The sequence below is a fragment of the Bombyx mandarina genome, chromosome 25, assembly GCF_030267445.1.
Source record: "Bombyx mandarina strain Sakado chromosome 25, ASM3026744v2".
In the NCBI taxonomy this organism is placed as follows: domain Eukaryota; kingdom Metazoa; phylum Arthropoda; class Insecta; order Lepidoptera; family Bombycidae; genus Bombyx; species Bombyx mandarina.
In genome coordinates this window covers 1,587,489-1,607,628 of record NC_143231.1, presented here as the reverse complement: position 1 = coordinate 1,607,628, position 20,140 = coordinate 1,587,489, and the positions used below count along the sequence as shown (strand labels likewise).

At 37.5% G+C, this 20,140-nt stretch overlaps 1 protein-coding gene, 1 non-coding gene and 1 pseudogene across 2 annotated transcripts in view; 2 read left to right on the top strand and 1 right to left on the bottom strand.

Moving 5' to 3' along the window:
• The window catches only part of hth (Meis homeobox homothorax), a 347,668-nt gene that overhangs the window by 3,429 nt on the left and 324,099 nt on the right, over positions 1–20,140 (top strand). The window contains 1 exon segment of the mRNA XM_089738552.1: positions 7,256–7,397. Coding sequence (XP_089594678.1) covers positions 7,256–7,397 — 142 coding nt within the window.
• LOC149499815 (U6 spliceosomal RNA) lies at positions 11,101–11,208 on the bottom strand. Its single transcript, XR_016325472.1, has one exon. It is a non-coding gene; the product is annotated as a U6 spliceosomal RNA (small nuclear RNA).
• LOC149499814 (uncharacterized) lies at positions 11,677–15,511 on the top strand (annotated as a pseudogene).

The following is a 20,140-nucleotide window of genomic DNA, read 5'->3' as shown; positions in this document are numbered from 1 at the left end:
AGGGACAATGTCGGCTTCTAATGGAAAAAGAATTTTTCAAATCGGTCCAGTAGTTTCGGAGCCTATTCGAAACAAACAAACAAACAAATCTTTCCTCTTTATAATATTAGTATAGATTATAGTATAGATGTTATTCCTTCACCGTGGAATTGGTATCAGCTTAGTTTTACGGACGTTTGGATTACTTGTAAAAACATTTAAAAAAAAAATATAACAAATCCCAAAGCTCAAATAATCCACGAGATAAGCGTACGATTGTGATTATTGTTATCAAAATAGTATTATCGTAACGCGTAACGCACATACCGCTAACATGTCGTTCCGTCGATGGATATTACAAGTTTACATACCAGTGTTTGTCCAGTGATCGAAATTCGAGCACAATCATTGATGTCACGAGATCCCTTTTTTTTCCTACATCAGCTGATAGCCTTGAGAGGCTATATTAGCGTAACCTTAACTAGAAGGTGAGCTCACGGGGCTCAAACCTGACGACGTTGCTAACACGAACTCTAGCAAGAGCTGTGCTTCGCAGAATCTACCATCGGATCCGAAACCTGAGGTGATCCGGCGAGAAACTCAGTGGGCTGTGTCTGAGGGTTAAGAGATTCCTACATTCAATCTGTGTACTGCATTACTTTTTAGCATTGGCAAAGATAAATGCCATTTCCAAATTATTTACTGTTAATACTGAAATTAAAGGAAATCGGTTAGACAAAGATAGGAGATATACAGCATCCTTTCACACAACATTCTTGAGACTAAACAGTGGGGAAGGTATCACTACAAACTCAACTATGTACCTAAGAAAAATAATTAAGAATTAAAAACTGAGACGCTAAGTTAAATTTTCGATTTCATGATTTTCAACACGCTGTAGTTTCGGACGAGGTCATCGGCCTATTTATTAGGAACTACTAAGATCGAGTAATATCAGATGATCTTTTGAAATACTTAACAATAAATTAGCAATATATTTACATAATTTTAACGTTTAAAGGGCAAGCAGAATCCTTAATTTAAAAAGACAGACGCGACGTTCCTTATGTGGTGTTGCGCAAACAAAAATAATATTATACGTAGTTTTGCTTAGTAACCATTGCGTAATTTAAAGTTGTTTTAATTAACGTCATCCCATAATGCATTTATAAAAAAATGATATATATTTTTAAACTATTATTTATTTTTCATTTTTTAGTTGAATTGAAATTTTTTCAATATTTTTTTAAATATTTTATTGTCATCGGTCCTTAGTAAGTATACAAAATTTCGAGTTAATACGATGTTTTGAAGGGGGGTCAAAATCATGTTCAAAGATTCCGTTACATACTAACATACATACGAGGAAGCTAACAAAAGCGTATTAATACACGGAGGGTTATGAACTTATTCAAGTTAAAAATATTAATAAGGGACATAAGACATTTACTGAATTTTACATTGGTTTACCGTTCAGAATGCTCCATCTTTTTCCTTTCGGCCTCATGTGAGGTTTGCGCGGTATGCCCTTTCAGCATGCTGTATAGTGATCTGCCTGACACCACCACTCCTTGCTTTGGATCTGGAGTAGTATATCCATTGCAACGCGCCATAGAGAGGAACTGTTTCTCTTTCTTCCTTTCTATGTTGGTTTTATGATTTACGAAAAAGACAATAATGTTACCTTTTTATTCTTTTCTTCCAGAGTATTCCTGTAGCATATGCGCATTTTGCAAGTTCGTGTCTGTACGCAAAGAAAGCGCGCTAATCCCAAAAATTTGTCGACCAGACGTACAATACACGTCCAGACTAAAAGTAACCTCTTACCATAAAATGCCTGCTTGCCGCTGAAAATGGATTTAAGTTTTAAGCAAAAAAAAAACATTATATTTCAGATTGATTTACAGACTAAAATAAAAGTAAACCAAAAATACACTTTCTCGGTAAATATGTAACTAGCGCAGTTCATGTGGAGTGTTATCGATATCATTATAAAATTATAATTCTAAGTCAATCACCTTATCGATCTAATCGAATAAAAAAAATTGGTTTATCATCCACAGATAATGCATCGTTTACGTACCACCACATCAAATTACCTTATTTACAATCGAGTCTCGCTTTTGGACCATTTATTTTTAATTTCATAATTATTATTTTTATTGCTTAGATGGGTGGACGAGCTCACAGCCCACCTGATGTTAAGTGGTTACTGGAGCCCATAGAAATCTACAACGTAAATGTGCCACCCACCTTGAGATATAAGTTCTAAGGTCTCAGTATAGTTATAAAGGCTGCCCCACCCTTCAAACCGAAACGCATTACTGCTTCACGGCAGAAATAGGCAGGGCGATGGTACCTACCCGTCCGGACTCACAAGAGATCCTACCACCAGTAGAAATAACATCGTCGGAGTTTAATATTAATGAACATTCGTCTGTTTGTTAGTTTGGGATCTATGCGTGAGCATCTTTGGATTGATTTGCGCATTGTAGAATTGTTTTTGCCATTTAAGAGAAGGTTTTTTCCGTAGTCTTAATAAATTCGTGTATTTTATTGTCGATCTAAAAGTAATAGTTACATCGGAGGGGCTGATGGCATTAGGACGGTCAGTGATAAAAATGAAGTCTCCTGTGACCACGCAAAATGTTTTCGAGCCTTCGAAATACCATGAAGCGTGTTATGCAAAATACCTCCAACTCTAACCAAGTCGCCAAATCGTGAAATAACCCGAAAAGTTTGAATTTGTACTTAAACACTACGTTTTACTGGTAGTAGGACCTCTTGTGAGTCCGCACCGCCCCGCCTATTTCTGCCGTGAAGCGGTAATGCGTTTCGGTTTGAAGGATGGGGCAGCCGTTGTAACTATACTGAGACCTTAGAACTTATATCTCGAGGTGGGTGGCGCATTTACGTTGTAGACGTCTATGGGCTCCAGTAGTCACTTAACACCAGGTGAGCTCGTCCACACATCTAGGCAATAAAAAAAAGTTTTACTTTATTGTATTCATCGTCCTTCGCGATTAACTAAATTGAATTAATAATTATCAGTGGTATTAATGGGTGCAAGCTTATTACTGTAAACTAATTATATGTGCCTCTTATCGGATTAAGATAATTTTTAATAATAATTGTAACGTGTATTTGTTTTGACGAAGTAACGTAATATTTCATACGTTAGCTTCATTCGAATAAATACTTTCACTAGAGGTCCCGCAGTAGTCGAAATTCGACTATAATTAATTGGAATTGTAAGTTTGTACACTATTATGATTGTATTTTATACTTCTTTAATCACAAATTTCGCCAAGACTACACTATAAAAAATATTAACAAAGACAAACTACATATATTCTATTCTCAATTTGACAACAGACGTCAAGAACAAAAGTTTGACAATAAATAGTATGCATGCGTGTGTGCGTCAAATACATGGTATGTAGTGTGTGTAATGTTTTCTTTATTGATTTAATGTATCTTTTAGGCATTATTTAAAAAAAATATTAGCATTGTGCACTTCTTTTCTATATTCTCTATAAGTGTGTAAAATTTCATACTCCTCCGTCCGCGCAATTTTCGTAAAAAGGGATACAAAGTTTTTGCTTCACGTATTAATATATAGATAATATGAATTAAGTACTTAAAGGTCACAAAGTCGTCGTGACCTAAAGGATAAGACGCCTCATGTCTAGTGATGCGAATGTGCTTAGGTTCAAAGCATTTAGACAGTTACCGATATTTTTAATTACTTATATAACTAACATATGTGCATTAACGACTTCACGATTACATAGTCTTATATAAATAAACTACACTTATAACAATCCTGCATATTTCTGCCGCGAATTAGCGATGTGTTTTTGTTTGAATGTTGATAAAACCGTTCTGTATTACAATAGACTTTGGCTTTATATGTCCGAGAGGTGCTGGTGAGGAGTTTGGATTCTCGTCACATATCTACGTACCCTGGTAACTGTTAATCATTAGCCGTGACCCCATCCATCTTCCTATAGTATATAAAAATTGAGCCAACAGGCGGGAAAGGAAGCCGCTTCACTCTTAAAGGTCCAATTCCTAATGAAGGGATCGTTAGCACGCCTTACTTATATTTAAAGAACATATCATTTCCATTAAATAAATAAAAGCTCCAAGTACGCCGCTTAAAATGTAGGGACACACAAACTTATTCACTAAAAAGATGTAATCGTGACGCGACCTTTGGCACTCGAGTCAGCACTTACCGCAATCTGGGCCGTATCTGATCAAAACTCGTCAAGGAACCGCTTAGCTACCGCGCTTTGGGGTCACGATAACAGCGGGTGCGGTGCGCTTATGGAATCGCTAAACGTTTCAAAATTATATTCGTAAAAGTGAGCAAATTAGTTTCAACGTTTTTTTTTTATTATTGCTTAGATGGATGGACGAGCTCACAGCCCACCTGATGTTAAGTGGTTACTGGAGCCCATAGACATGTACAACGTAAATGCGCCACCCACCTTGAGATATAAGTTCTAAGGTCTCAGTATAGTTACAACGGCTACCCCACCCTTCGAACCGAAACGCATTACTGCTTCACGGCGGAAATAGGCAGGGCAGTGGTACCTACCCGTCCGGACTCACAAGAGGTCCTACCACCAGTGAATTCGTGGGAATTCGGAGCCCTAATGTTCGGCTAGATAAAGACCATGGATAATAAATGAGAGAGATGATGAAGAGGAATCACTTAAATCGCATTAATCGAACTATAGTTTGTTGTAAACGTAAATTGAGCTAATACTGTTTGTAATAATTAAGTTTAGAGTAAGCAAGTTTAAGTTTAAGTAATTAAGTTAGGCTGAACATCGAAATAGTCTAAAACCGGCTTAGGATAGTATTTATGGAAAATGAATAAGTATGGCAGTGTGTTCCCGGTGGTTTTACTTCGCCTCTTAATTAAATTCGCAGTTTTCGCGACAACCGATTTTCGTGTGACTTAATTTGATGCTTGTCGGCAAGGTTTTAAGGTTCTAAACACAACGAACACAGACTAGATTTTGTTGGGACTTATGAGTCTTATTAGTTCAGCAGGGTTGTACGTGCCTCTCAATAAAAAAGCAACAACAGGTACATTTTGTCTTTTTTATAATGCCCGTGTAGACAGACGAGCATACGGTCCACCTGATGGTGAGTGGTAACCGTCGCCCATGGACGTCAGCAATGCCAGGGGTAGAGCCAAGCCGCTGCCTACCGTTATATCTATATGTATAAGTAATTTGAAAATATCATGACTGCTCATCATTGACAGTTAATGATTTTAGTATAGGTATTATCCATGACATGGACAGCAGCCTATAAAGTGCTTCTGCTTAAGCTCATTTAAATGACGCAGCCGATCTTCCAATATTAGAACCACATTCGTACCCAATAGATTTTAATGCTAAAACTATCACATAAAGCTCAGGAAATGAAAGCTTCACACTAGACTGACTTAATTACAGTGCGACATAGATAAAAAGAGAACCCTCAACCGATGACATTGAATACGGTTTGTAAAACGTCTCGAAAAAAAGCCCCGTAATTACTTTTATAAACGCCATTAAAATGTAATTAAACTTGTTATACAAATAAGTAACGATTTTAATAAAGCCAACGACATTTTACGGTTCGTAGGCGCTCTTTATGTTTGATTAGAACGTATGTAATTACGTAGTTTTGTGTAAATGTTTCGCTGTTCGATTTCAATTGCTTCGTCGGGTCGCATGTTTGTTGTTTGTCGGTTGTCGAAGTTCTATGAAGACTGGTCGAGTTGGTTTCCATATATATTTTTTTTATTGCTTAGATGGGCAGGACGAGCTCACAGCCCACCTGGTATTAGAGGTTACTGAAGCCCATAGACATCCACAACGTAAATGCGCCACCCACCTTGAGATATAAGTTCTATGGTCTCACGTATAGATACAACAGCTGCCCATCCTTCAAACCGAAACGCATTACTGCTTTACAGCAGAAATAGGCAGGGTGGTGGTACCTACCCGCGCGGACTCACAAGAGGTCCTACCACCAGTAAAATAAAATCATTTATTGCCTTTCACACTAAATATAACACAATATAAATAAAAGAAAAGAAAAAAAAGGCAAAAGGAGGTGGCTCAGCTAATGCTATTCAAAGTCTAAATCGCTACAAGTGGAACCGTACATCTATCTAGATCTCTTAAGATCGTATCTGGATCACGTCGCGACGATCGACAACTGTACCGCGATCCATCTCGGTTCACGCCTCGGTTTTTCTTTTATTACCCTCATAATCATATAAATAGTATAATAATGCATTTCCAAGTGATTAGCGGGTAGATTAACTTTTTCCCTACCTTTGCTGATAGCCTTGAGAGGCTATTTCAGCTTCGCTTTGACGTGAGCTCACGCGGCTCAAACCGGGAGTGTTGCTAACACTGGCCCTAGCAAGAGCAGTGCTTCGCAAAATCTACCACCGGATCGGAAAGACGACCCACTGAGAAGATCCGACGAGAAACTCAGTGGGTTGTGTCTATGGGCTAATTTACTCGTCGAGCCCTTCAGTCTCAAGCGACGGGTTCGACTGCTGAAGTCCATGGGCGACGGTAACCACTCACCATCAGGTGGGCCGTATGCTCGTCTGCCTACAAGGGCAATAAAAAAAAAAGTTTAGTTAAGGTTAAAAAAAAAATGTGAGCCGTCACGGGACGCCTGGCAGATGTGAAACATCAACATTATTTTGTAAAAGTAATATGCAGAAAAGAACAGATTGTGATAGGAACTAAATATGTCATAATGATAAAATAAAATATTACGAAAAAATAATTTGTTTTCAAGTAAAACACAGGTTATGTGTACTGTAGTAAACAACACTGTATACACTACGGAGTAGGTATACACTATAGGTATCTGAGCTCAGTGTAGCGAGAGAGATGGCTTAACGCCGGATCGAGTGGGAGAGAATCGCACAGTCGATTGCGCATGGCGACGCGTCCTCACGGCATGCGTCGCCACGCCAAAAATCGGTTTTACGTGCGGCTATAAATGTTTCACATCAAAAGGACAGTGTTGACAGTTCAGTGTTGCCAGTTCATAATCTTGTTCTCATTTAGGATTTACAGCGCGACAGATGGGTACTTGGCTGGTCTAGACTTTGATACACTAGGCCGAAATCTCAGAATAGAACGCTTGTTATATTTACGCCAGATAATGATTTTTCTAGAACTTTGTTAATACAGCGAGTGGCAGGTTATAAGAAATTATGTAACTTATTGTCATTTTCCAGGCATCCCCTGTTCCCCCTGCTGGCTCTGATCTTCGAAAAGTGTGAGCTAGCGACCTGTACCCCCCGGGACCCTGGCGTGGCGGGCGGAGACGTGTGCTCCTCGGAGTCTTTCAACGAAGACATTGCGGTATTCAGCAAACAGGTATGTTTCATATAGATTTATTGCCATATATCACTACATAGTATAAAACAAAGTCGCTTTCTCTGTCCCTATATCCCTATGTATGCTTAAATCTTTAAAACTACGCAACGGATTTTGATGCGGTTTTTTAGATAGAGTGATTGAAGAGGAAGGTTTATATGTATAATAACATCTATTAAATAGTGGAGAAATCAATAATAAATTACAGTTTCTAACTAAGTGAGTAGCTTCTATTTTGGAAAAAAATCAAATTTGCCGGATTTAAAAAAAAATACATTCGATATTTTTAAAAACATTCCAATAAGTGCGTAGTCAACTAAAAAACTAAATATAAAATACATATATAAAATGTTCAAACGAGGGACCTCTTCACACAGAATTCTACAACTAGAAACAATATTCAATAAAGTAACGACTAAAACGTGAAATTTAACGATTTAAAATATTTAACCGCTTAGATGACCATGATTATGAAAATGGCGTCAAATTAATGGCGCGAAATCAAAGTATGCAAACTTGACCGGAAATAAAACTATGAAAATTCGAATAATTTTTTAAATAAAGAAACGTAAATAACAAACAATGTTTGTATAGGTTTTTTTATAATAGTTTAATAACTACGAAACGAGAATTAGTTCCGTTGACTTGGTCTTTCGTTCCGTAGCAATTGTTCACGGTACTGATTCCCGAATCGATATAATTCGCGTTCGGTGCGCTGTTAATTAATTCTCACGATTAATCGATTTGACACAAATCGATTTTATCGATAACAGTGTACGCGATATTGGTTTCTTTTCGTGATTATTTTAGTGAATTGAACCTTTTCAAACTATGTCAAAGCTACAATATAATAAAAAAAAAATGTTCTATTTACTTGACGATATACAATGTTTATGTTTCTCGTTAAATTTCAACTGATTCTATTAACCTCAAATGCTATTCACAAAAAACCGTCAAGAAAAAGTATCTGGAGAGTGTGATAAAACAAAACTTTGGGTTTCCGAATGAATAATGGCGGTTGGCTAAAAGAGAAACAAAAGTCCTTTCGATCCAGCCCTCGGATGTCACAAAAAATACTTGCTTTTCTTTCTGACGCTCCCGTGTTTCTAAGAAGGACAGGAAGTCACTGTTGGACCGGGGACTAGGCTGCCGGTAAGAGAATCTGAATAATTTAAAGAGGAACATTAATTTGATGCAACTTGTATGAGAATCGACTATACTCTTTTGTACATCAACTAAGCATCAGTAATGATCGCTTTTAGATAACCACGGAATTACCGGAGTATATTATTGGTGTTAAGAAAAAAATCTATAGATATTTTTGTATTACAATAAACATAATCATTGAGTGAAAATACTTCTGTTAGTGATTACGTTTCATTGTTATAGTTGAACAAACAAGTCCAGCCCACCAAGTATTAAGTGGGGCCAAATAAAACGAATACCACAATTATTATCAACTTGAATGTTTTATAGAAAGTTTTGGTTTGAGCACTCCATTATCGTTTTCCCCTGTAATAACAACATGACAAGTTAAATCGTCGGCTATCATTGTACACAAATGAAGTTATTTCGTAACAATTCGACTAAACGAAACTGGCAATCTCGACAGAGCGACGTGCGAGGGCCGTATAATTTTGTATTTTACAAATTTATAATACCGCAATTTGTGGGTTTTCGTAAAAATGCCTTTTATTTGACAACAATCGTCGCGAGCCGCGCTGACGGGCTGCGGTCGGATGCAATTTAAAATGACACGTTCGAACATCTTCGCTTCGCAAACGAGTCGTTTCGCCGGAAGTGACGTTGTAGAAACATAAAAATATTTAATTTAAAAAAAAGAAGAAAAAAATAAATTAAATTTCACTTTTGTAAACACCGTTATCGCCGAGAGACTTCATTGTATACTAATTATTGAAATTAAATTGTAATTTTACAATCATAATATTGTGGAGTCTGCCGACACCGGTGACCCGGTCATGATAACAGTAGATAATACGGCTCCAGTACTGACCACTCTCTATTATTTACGTACTGATGTATTGACCTCGGCGATCCATCGTCTCGAGTGCGTTGCTCTTCTCGCGCCTGTCACTAAATCACTATTATTGACATGTGAATGATAGCGCCAAACATTATCGGTCCTCGATTACGGGCTAACGTTGTAAAATGTCACATTTATCAAACGCTTCGACATGCACGGAGCAAGAAAGCTAATCGTTCGTTTTTAATTACAATAATAAAACGTTTATCGGTAGCACGTGAAATCGCGAAAGGAAGGTGATAAAAAAAAATTGTGTAAAAAAAAAATTTTTGGGCGTCCCTCTCTATCTCGTTTAATGAGTGTCGTCCATAATTCATCGCGCCACGAAATAAATCATAAACCGTAAAGTGTTTATTTTCAAAGTACTTATAATGTTATAAATTTATTTAAGTGGCGTGCGGTGCGATTGTGCGAGCGAGCGAGTGATTGATATAGTGACTCTCGGCGGCGAGCGATCGGCTCGGCTGCGACACTGAGCCCGCCACTGGCCGCTAGCGCCGCACTAGACCGGGTGCGTTGACACCCGGCGAATTAGTTCGTTCTTTTTGTGCTCATTAATCGGGAGTTGTGTCATTTTTTTGCGCGAATACATGGAACGTTAACGACGTATCGATTCTGTTCCTGAATTATGTCGGTCATTAATCGATTTTTACTAAGACGGAGACAATGTCGTGTTAGTGTAGCTATGTACGCACGTCTGCTGCGTTGGCGCTTAGAAGGATAATTCCAATCGAACACAATTCTATTTGCTGTGATTTTTCTTAGACGTATAAGTAACTGACCGGTGGTAAAGGGCCTCTTGTGAGTTCGCAAGCAAAATATACTACCACCCTGCCTATTTCTGCTGTGGAGCAGTAATGCGTTTCGGTTTGAAAGGTGGGGCAGCCGTTGTAACTATAGAACTTAGATCTGATATCTCAAGATGGGTGGCGCATTTACGTTGTAGATGTATATGGGCTTCAGTAACCACTTAACACCGGTTAGGCTGTGAACTCGTCCAACAAACTAAGTATTAAAAAAATACGTTAGGTCTATAGAGTCTGTGTTCAATTGTTTAATTTTTATTTGTGGATTGTTTTTTAAAGATGGCCGATGGCATGGTCGCGTCATAGGTCCGGTAAAGAGATCTAAGTTTTTTTTTTATCAATCTCCACCCGCAAGCGACGCATGAGTCAGCCGCAAAACAGTGAGTACGTCAAGACAATAAAGTTCGCTCAACGTTAAATGCCAAAATGAAAAATCGCGTACAACAACGCCTCCATAAGTAATTGGATGAATCAAGTTATTTTTATTGAAAGAAACGTTATAATGAGTGTAATTAAAAAGTTATTGCGAGAATTTTAATTGACGGCCGCGAGGGATCCGCGCCGCCGGGAATATTGATACAGTTCCGTTTTTACTGGCGTACGTCTCCGGTGACATGTCATATGACGTATTAATGTCGAAAATAATTATAATTGTAATCGATCGGTAAGCTCGGCGTGGCGGAATCAGCGCGCTTGCCATCCCTGTGAACGACCTTACAGTCCACCTGGTGTTAGACGGGGTCCTAAACATCACAATGCGTCATCCAAGTCCCAATCTTCAAACCGTAACGCATGACTGTTTCGTGGCAGATAAAGGCGGACTTGTGGTACCTACCTAAGCTTTTACGTCAGTAAAAAATTAGAGCTCAAATTTTATACGATTTTGCGTGACATCCTTGCGCTAGGGTCATGCTTGTCTGCCTCGTTACAATCTTGGTATGTGCACTGTCGAAGAAAGTACTTTTCATTGTATTTTTAATTATGCTCAACATTTTTTTTTATTTTCTTGTAATAATTAAATAAGCAGATTAGCTGATGTTTACGTATTTTTAACGATAGCCGTCGCCCCTCTCTAGATATAGGGCCTAAGTCACAATGACCAGTACCCTACAAACTGGAACTCAAATTGCATTACGGCAGATATAGGTAGGACTTGTCTACTACATGTAGAAATTAGATGGAGAGCTAAGGAAATGAAGGAAGGATCGTTACTGTACGGACGGTATCCTTGACTCCGGATCCGTGGTTTCAAAATACATAAGTAGATAGAATGTCAATTTGATCGATTGATCTGAAATCTGACTTGGTCTGTGCCCGTTGGTGTGTCAGAAATGTGTTGACACTTATAGTGGCAGTTGCTTGCAAAACCCTTGGTCATCTACGCGAACTCGCATTTTCAATACAAATTATGGAAACGTGATATTAAAACATGCAGCTTTATTTTCTTGTATTCAATTCAAACACTAATATCTAACGTGTATCTTATTTCCAAAATGAAAAAAAAAAACGATTGTTTCAAATGTGGGTATAACGAAAAAAATTTTAAAATTACTGCTAAGTTGAAATGCACTGAATTTGTGATCAAAATAAACTTTATTGTGTACAAAACCGTTACAATGACAACTAACTCAATTAACTACTAACTAAATTCTAGTTTTACAACGGAAAAACCAACAAAAGAATCGTCTCGTTTTCACAAATTCATAGCTCGTACATTGCGGTTTTGCAATGCAAGGGATCGTTGACCCGTCTGTCGAATACTTTTAAATACATTGCGTGGAACGTGTTATGGATCGCCAACATTATTGCTCGAACAATATTCAGCGTATTTTAAGGTTTTCTCGGAGCGATCATTAAACCGGCGCGGTGGTATGGTAGGGTAAGTCCGGGGTAGATGGCCATATGGGAGAGATGGCCTATCGAAATATTTCAAGGTACCGTTCATTAAATGACACTGGTTAACGTTTAGTTTTCTGCGCGTCGTGCGTGAGGGCAACGGCGCGACAAAATATTTGACAAAAAAAGCAGAAAAAGTAAGTAAATCCTTTGTTTTTTGTTTCGACTATTGTAAATATATATTTGATGTTTTATGTTTTACACAATTGTGGTATCAGTTTCTTTAAATTATGGTGATATTTGTATTTGATGCAAAGTATACAAACAGTGCTACTTTAAAATCTCAAAATCGTTTGTTTCGTGTCATGGTTTGTTTTAGTTTTTGTTGTGGCCGTCTCTCCCGGAAAAAAAGGAGAGATGGCCAAGTGCAGTCGGTATATGATGGCCATGGTGCCATGTTACAGATATGATGTTTTCTGCAAAGTATTAATGTATTTTCTTATTTGTTTTAGAGCCCTATAATCGTCTTCATAAAATCCTGCGTTAAAAATGCCACGATCTAATGTTTCACACCCGAGTACTCCGAAAGAGGCTTCGTTCAGTAAGAATCTAGATTACACCCCATCTCGAATTCTACAGGATATATCAACCGGTCCACAAAAACTGACTCAAGTGTGTAAATGAGCAAAGCAAGTCGGAACACTTTTTAATTCGAAAGAACACAACTAGAACTAGAAAAAATGCTGCAGAAAAAAGTATAAAAAAGAAAAAGTAATAAAATGTGTCAAAACAAAGAAGGAAAAAAAGACAATAAAAGGACTGTTCAATGTATAAAAAGCAAAGCTATTCGAAAACTATCTGAAAATAGTGATATCATATTCCATTAAAAATATTGTCAGATAAAAATGAGAAAAGAAAGTGACACGAAAAGAACAACTCGTGAGTGTGGTGAAAATTACTAGGAAACACTTCTCATCGAAGAGTGGCTTCAATGTACTGTGTGTCAGTATTGGGTTCACGAACACTACACTGAATTTGAAACGATGTGCTCCAGATGTGACGAAGAGGAAAAAACAAGACTTAAAAGTAGAAAATGAGACCAAAAAGTAATTATAAGTCTAGAATTAAGCTATGGCCATTTTACCTCTAATACTATGGCCTTCACACCCGGATACCTTGGGAGAGATGTCCAATTGTGATTTAAGAAAAACTTCAATTAATAAGGTGATCTCTTTAGAAATTGTTACTTTTTTGTTTAAAATATCATAGTCGATTCATCAAAGTTTAATGACAAATAAATATAATTAAAAAAACTTATGTATTTGATTTTTGACAGAGCTTAGAAAAAACTATGGCCAACTACCCCGGACTTACCCTATATCGGTCAAGTAGGAGGATCAGGATTTTAGCAGTTCCATCTTAACTGTTAGTTTTATATCTGTTACAAAATTGGAGATGCACAGACGTTTGGTGGAAGGTTTAGATCACGCAGGGAATTCTTTATTATCTATAGAATATAAGTAACCCTGCTTCGATGGATGGTTGCACGCGAAGACGCGAACTAAACGTTTTTTTTCAGAGTACCGTTTTAATATGAAATTATTGCTTTAACAGCTATTATTGTCACGGGCAATATACTTCAAGTAGCTCAGACCTTTTAACAGTCTGATTGTAGAAACAATTTAGTCGAGGGGCGCGGAACTAGCCCTCCTTTTGGCTGGTGTTGGTGATAGTTTAAAATTGAGCTCACTTTCAGATGTTACCCCATTGAATATACCTAGTCATAGATGTTGCTGATAGTCAGTATGAAAGTCATTCAAGTAACGCATCGCATTAATGAACGTCATAGAGAATACTGTGAGCTGCATACGTTATTGTTAACAAAACGAAATGAACAAAACGTCGAAATACGAACGACACGAGATCATTGTGCGATGATCTATCAAAACGAATCCGACATTGTGTATTTGTTTACATCTGTCGTGTCGTCTAGTTCGCTTTAATAATTGACGATTGTCACGGGATTCTGTACGCGCAATTTAATCTTTTTGTCGCCATGATCCAATTCGGGGTTTCGCGCCGAAATAAAATAAATAATGGCGGTGGAGAGCCGGTGTGCGCAGCTGCGTCGGCGCACTGTGTTCATTAGTTCGGCGCGCTAGAGTGGAACGGCGATACGATACGTTTTTTGTCGTCTCGCTCGCACGCAGCACTTGCATTTTTTTGTTTTTTTTTTTTCATCCGACAACGCATCGGCGATTTCGTTTTATCGTCCCCATCGAGTGGTTTTTGCCCGTTTGGAATTCCTTACGCATCTTGTTTCGGGTTCGTTTGCCGATTAATATTGAGTAAGATACTTTTTGGTATCTGTTACACGGAAAATTTACAGTTCTACGTCGCTCGTAACAAACTTCTAAGACGCGGGTAACGATGATCTTAAGAAATCCGATTCTACATCAAGACTTCGCATCAGATTACCTAAAACCAAATCGTTACGCGTGGCTGCCAAAGCTTGTAAAACAATCTTTTAATACGTAAACAGTAACATCACAGATATAAATTAAGCACAAACGATGAAATCTCTGTAATGAGGACTGCACGCCAAACGCTAAGGATGCCCCTCATTACTTAGTAGACGCGACGCCGGATTGTGTAACGTCCAAATTGTGACTTCCGCTAATTACTGTCACATGCGGACATCTTCTCAAATAGAGGTCATAATATTTGTTGCTGCTACCTATGGTAAGCGTTATGTTGACACCGCAGCCCGGTATATAGGTTAGGTTAGGATTAGGTATATTAAAAATTGATTACCAGTGTTGTCATTTCAAACATCAAATTAATTGTTCATTAAACAAACCTACAGTGTAGTTTAAAAACTAAGAAAACGCCCGTAAATAGCGAATCGAACTGACGATTAGTTTAATCTTTTTTTTATCCTGTTGATATCAGGATGTGTGCAAATTTTCCATTTAATTTTTTTGAAGTTTTTTTTTTTTTATTGCTTAGATGGGTGGACGAGCTCACAGCCCACCTGGTGTTAAGTGGTTACTGGAGCCCATAGACATCCACAACGTAAATGCGCCACCCACCTTGAGATAAAGTTCTAAGGTCTCAAGTATAGTTACAACGGCTGCCCCGCCCTTCAAACCGAAACGCATAACTGCTTCACGGCAGAAATAGGCAGGGTGGTGGTACCCACCCGCGCGGACTCACAAGAGGTCCTACCACCAGTACAGAAGTCTGTGAAAATTACGTTCAAAAATTCAACAAACAAACTAATATCTACTGAGCTAATAAAAGCGTGTTAAACACTAGAATTCTCTTCGACTTCCGTAATTCATAGACATGATTCAAATTATTAATCACGATAAGAATAAAGTATTCGATAGATATCAAAATAATAAACACTAGATTAAACAGTTAAAATCGATTGTTATTTAAAAAAAAAAAACAACTAAATACCTACTATGAATAGTAACGAAAAATGTCTTACTAATGTTATGTGTGATACCATTTCTGTAATTCCAAACGAGAGGAAACTGTAATCGTTTTCATATTTAGATCAAAGCGGTCGATAACACGTTGCTTTGAAGAATACCAACCAGTGTTTATTGTATCAGAGCACAGTGGACATCCGGAATCGATTTCTCGAGAATTCGAAATATCGATATTCGACCAATAAAGTTTATTATTGTACGCCGTTACAAGACCACGTCACACGGAATTTCGAAGTTTCTCTTTTATTGTTCTGGTAACACCGTGAAAGTTGTCAATGATGTCGATAAAAATTAATACGAAAATATTATTTTGCTAATGGCGTAGCGGTGTCGTACGTGCGTCCTGAAATCGAGAAGTCGCAGTTTTGAGACTAGCCACGATATGTTTTCAGCTTGGGTTCGTTGAAATGTTTGCTGATGTCCATTAGTATTTGGATCGTATGCTCGTCCCCCTATCGAGACAATAAATAAAAGTTACACGTTTTTGTTATAAGAAATTATAAATAAAAAATAGTTAAATCGAATTGTATTTATGTGTTTTTTTCTACTTTTATCGTTCACATTTATTGAGGCTAATGGTGTTTTGTCATGAGAACCGAAGCACAATACAATAATTACGTTGTAACTGTCATCCGTTGCTGATCGATTGTGTAGAGAAGCAGACTCCTGAGTCATTATCATTGATTAAAAAAAAAAAACGTTAATATGTGAGATATTTTTCACACTGCATGTTCGAAAGTAGATCGTCTAGCAAAATACTGTATCTATACACAATAATAAACACGTACGTAATGTGTGCGTTCCGCCAACATCGTTCATACGTGTGCTTACTGTAAGTTTTTAATTGTTAACTTTTTATTTTGACATTGATCATAGCTCGCTTTGAATAAGACTAGAAAGGCGTTTAGTAGTGATCTCTGGCAATATCCACGTTTAATTTACATATACTCATAGCTCACATTTGATTTTTATTAGGGAATCTTGTTTGAGACTAGTTTTTTTTTTTATTGCCTTTGTAGGCAGACGAGCATACGGACCACCTGATGGTGAGTGGTTACCGTCGCCCATGGACTTCAGCAATGCCAGAGTCGAAAGTGAATTTGACATTAGCAAAGGGATTTCGCGTCTTACTCTTAAGTTTGTAATTGTTAACTTTTTATTCTGATAATGGACATAAATTGCTTTGAATAAGACTAGGAAAGCGTTTAGTAGTGATTCCTTATAATATCCACGTTCAATTTACATATACTCATAAGTATAACTTGCAGTTGATTTTTATTAGGGAATCCTATTCCAGACTAGATTTTTATGGTCGAAAATGAATTTGGCATTAGTGAAATGGCAAAGGGATTTCGCGTTAGTTTATCGCGCGCTGTTCAATTAGCGCTGGTCGCGGTCGGTCGTGGCTTGTTTTTTTTTTGTTTTAAAACGCGTTAATGTGGCCATGGATTGTACACCTAGTATTTACGACTTTTAGACGTGACGTTGTTTGATATTTAGGTAGAGACTGTGTTACGATTGCGTTAGGTCTTCTTCAGCTGAATAATAATAGGCAAAACTAATAAAGTACCTAAACCGTCATCATGCTTGACTCTGCTTCTTACATGCCTTCGCCTAACTAGCAACTACCATGCTCGTGCCTATTTTTATTATGCCTCACTCTTCTCTTCTCTTTCTTTTCATTTTTGGGCTTACTTCTCGAAACTTAAAATGAAGAGTGTGACTAAAAAAATAAATATTAAAAAAAACCAAGAGAAACCGCGTTGTGTATAATAATGTAGCATAATAATGTATAATAAAGGCCGACGTAACAATATTGCAGCGCGCAGTTATTTTTTGAAAATAGAATACCAGAAACTGGGTCGCGTTCGTTCGAATATCGAGGCGCAGTCGAGGGTTCGATATTTGAATACGCCAATAACGTTACGTGTTTATGTGATTGGCTAAATTGTATTCATATTTTATTAATCGATAAAAGGCAAGGGATCTTTGTAGTATACGGCTCATGAATAGTACTTGTTTCTGATGATAGTGAAACACTGTGTACCTAGTCGTAATGAAAATATAATGATATGGTTCTTGTTCTGGTGTAAGTGGAGACGGACCTAAATTTTTTATTTATAATGCACTCATAATACATAATACTCTTCGAATGACAAACATCCTTGACCAAAGATAATTTAGAAAAACGCCTCATTGTCTAACGCGTTGTTGTCTTGTAAAATTAGTGACCCATTTTTGGTCCGGTCCAGAAAAACTTGCAGCGGCGTGCCTCGCCGTGTGCTCTCCCGGATGACGTTTTTGTCCGCGCGTCAGAATTCGCGATAAAATGGACGCGAAATGAGTATTAATTCGCACCGGTTAATAATGACATAAATACAGTGGGTGCGCGTTTGACTTCACAGGCTGTTCGGAAATGTACCCTCAAAAGTTATAATATTCGTTAATTTATTTTTACAATTAATACTGGTTTTTAACACAGATAATTAAAATTAGAATACAAATAGTAGTGACAATTTGAATAAAGCTTAACCTTTTTATAATGATTTATTTTTAAATTAAGAAATCAGCCTGTACGACCCAGTAGGTACTAATTACGAAGCCCGGGCCGCATTCCGCGCGACACTTCTTTCTTGCGGTTTCCATTTTTAAACATTCGAAAACTTCAAGAACCAGTCGATGTACCTACAATGTTCTTATTTTAAAAAAATAAATATTGGGCCGTAGCATTCGTAGACATTTTAAAATTTTTGGTTCTTTTTTTTTAATTTTTAATCATCCAAAGATGCAATGACGTAAAACGATAGGCATTATGATATTCATTTGATGTTTTTATTTGTTATAACTTCATTTAATTCTATCATGTTATAATAATGTAAATCAAGAGCCCTCAACGTCAGAAAAAAATCTGTCACGAACAACAAATCGATCATTTAACGTATACTTATAAACGCTTAAAAAAACAGTCATTTATGTATTTGACAGAGGGCTCGAAACTCTAAAACGACAAAATAACTAGACCTCCAACATGTGAATTAGTACAGCCCTTTGATTACAGAAAGAGAGGTCTCCGTAAATTGGCAAATATATCATTATGTAAAAATCCAAATTACGTTGACCTGTAAGCTACGATCGAAAAACTTAGTTTTCTTAAAAACAGAGAGGTCCCGTAACACTGGTTTAGATCCATAATATTTTGAGCTCTTCGCGCAAAGAATAAGCAGGCACACAGAGGTCAATACGTTTGGTTGGTAAATAAGGGTGGGTTTTGGGGTGAAACGGGGGCGGCCGACCAGTCACAAGCAGCTGACGAGGATTAGAGGCAGTTTTTACCTACGAGGGGTGAGAGCGATGTGTTTTTCGGACGGGTGAAATGTTGGGCAGGAATTCTGTAGGTATCTTTCGATGCGCGGTGCAATTGGGGAATTTATATTTTATTTTAACAATTTTGATACTTTTGACTTGATTTTCATGATTATTCGCGGGTTAGTTAGAAATTCCTCCAGCGAAGAAGTCATGTATTCTAGTTAACTCTGGTTATAGAGATTTGATACTCGCGTGTGTGAGTTCTGGTGAACTTAGCATCAGGTGAGCCGTACCAACCAAGCTTGGATTCTGATAATTGCCGACAAGTAATGCTGGATGTTCTTTGTTGAAGTCAACCCCATAGTGTTTAAGTATTTATCATTAACATCTGCCGGCCTTTGCGCTTGGCTGCATTATAATTACACACTCTATTACGTACACGTGATTCTAAGAACGTTTTGTCACTAATTGCCCACAGTGCTATTAATGCTAAGACACGACCAAGTCTTTAATTTGGAGACTAAAATTAACTAGAATTGTAATATCTAAGAATCATAGGACATTAAAATAGAGATATAAGTTCTAAGGTCTCAGTATAGTTACAGCGGCTACCCCACCCTTCAAACCGAAACGCTTACAGCTTCACGGCAGAAATAGGCAAGGTGGTGGAACCTACCCGTGAGGACTCACAAGAGGTCCTACCACCTAAACCTATTTCTGCCGAGGAGCAGTAATGAGTTTCGGTTTAAGGAGTGGGGCATCCGTCTTACCTTAAAACTGAAACTTAGAAATCATATTTTCTCAAGTTGGGCATTTATGTTGTTGTTGTCTATAGGCTCCGGTTACAACATAATAAATACTAGGTGGGCCGTGAGCTCGTCCAACCAACTAAGCAATAAAAACAATCCTTCTTTATATTAGGTATCTACCACCTATATATGAGTCGACTATTATCAAAGCCGGCAATGTGACTTTTGGACAATTATTGGCAAATCAGAAAAACGAATTATTGACTTTGTATTCCATTGGCAGTCACAAAACTCTTCTGGAAGACATCTTAGATAAATAACAGGTTAAGTATTAACCTTTATTTAACGCAGGTTTTGAACCGTTTTCTTTGAAGGAGACGATTATATTCAAATTAATCTGTATTGACATATCAATAACATTATTTTGTCCAAATGCACAGATTGCCACCTTTGATAATAGACGACTCAATTATAAAAGTCCTATCGCAAGTAAAGTGAAAGG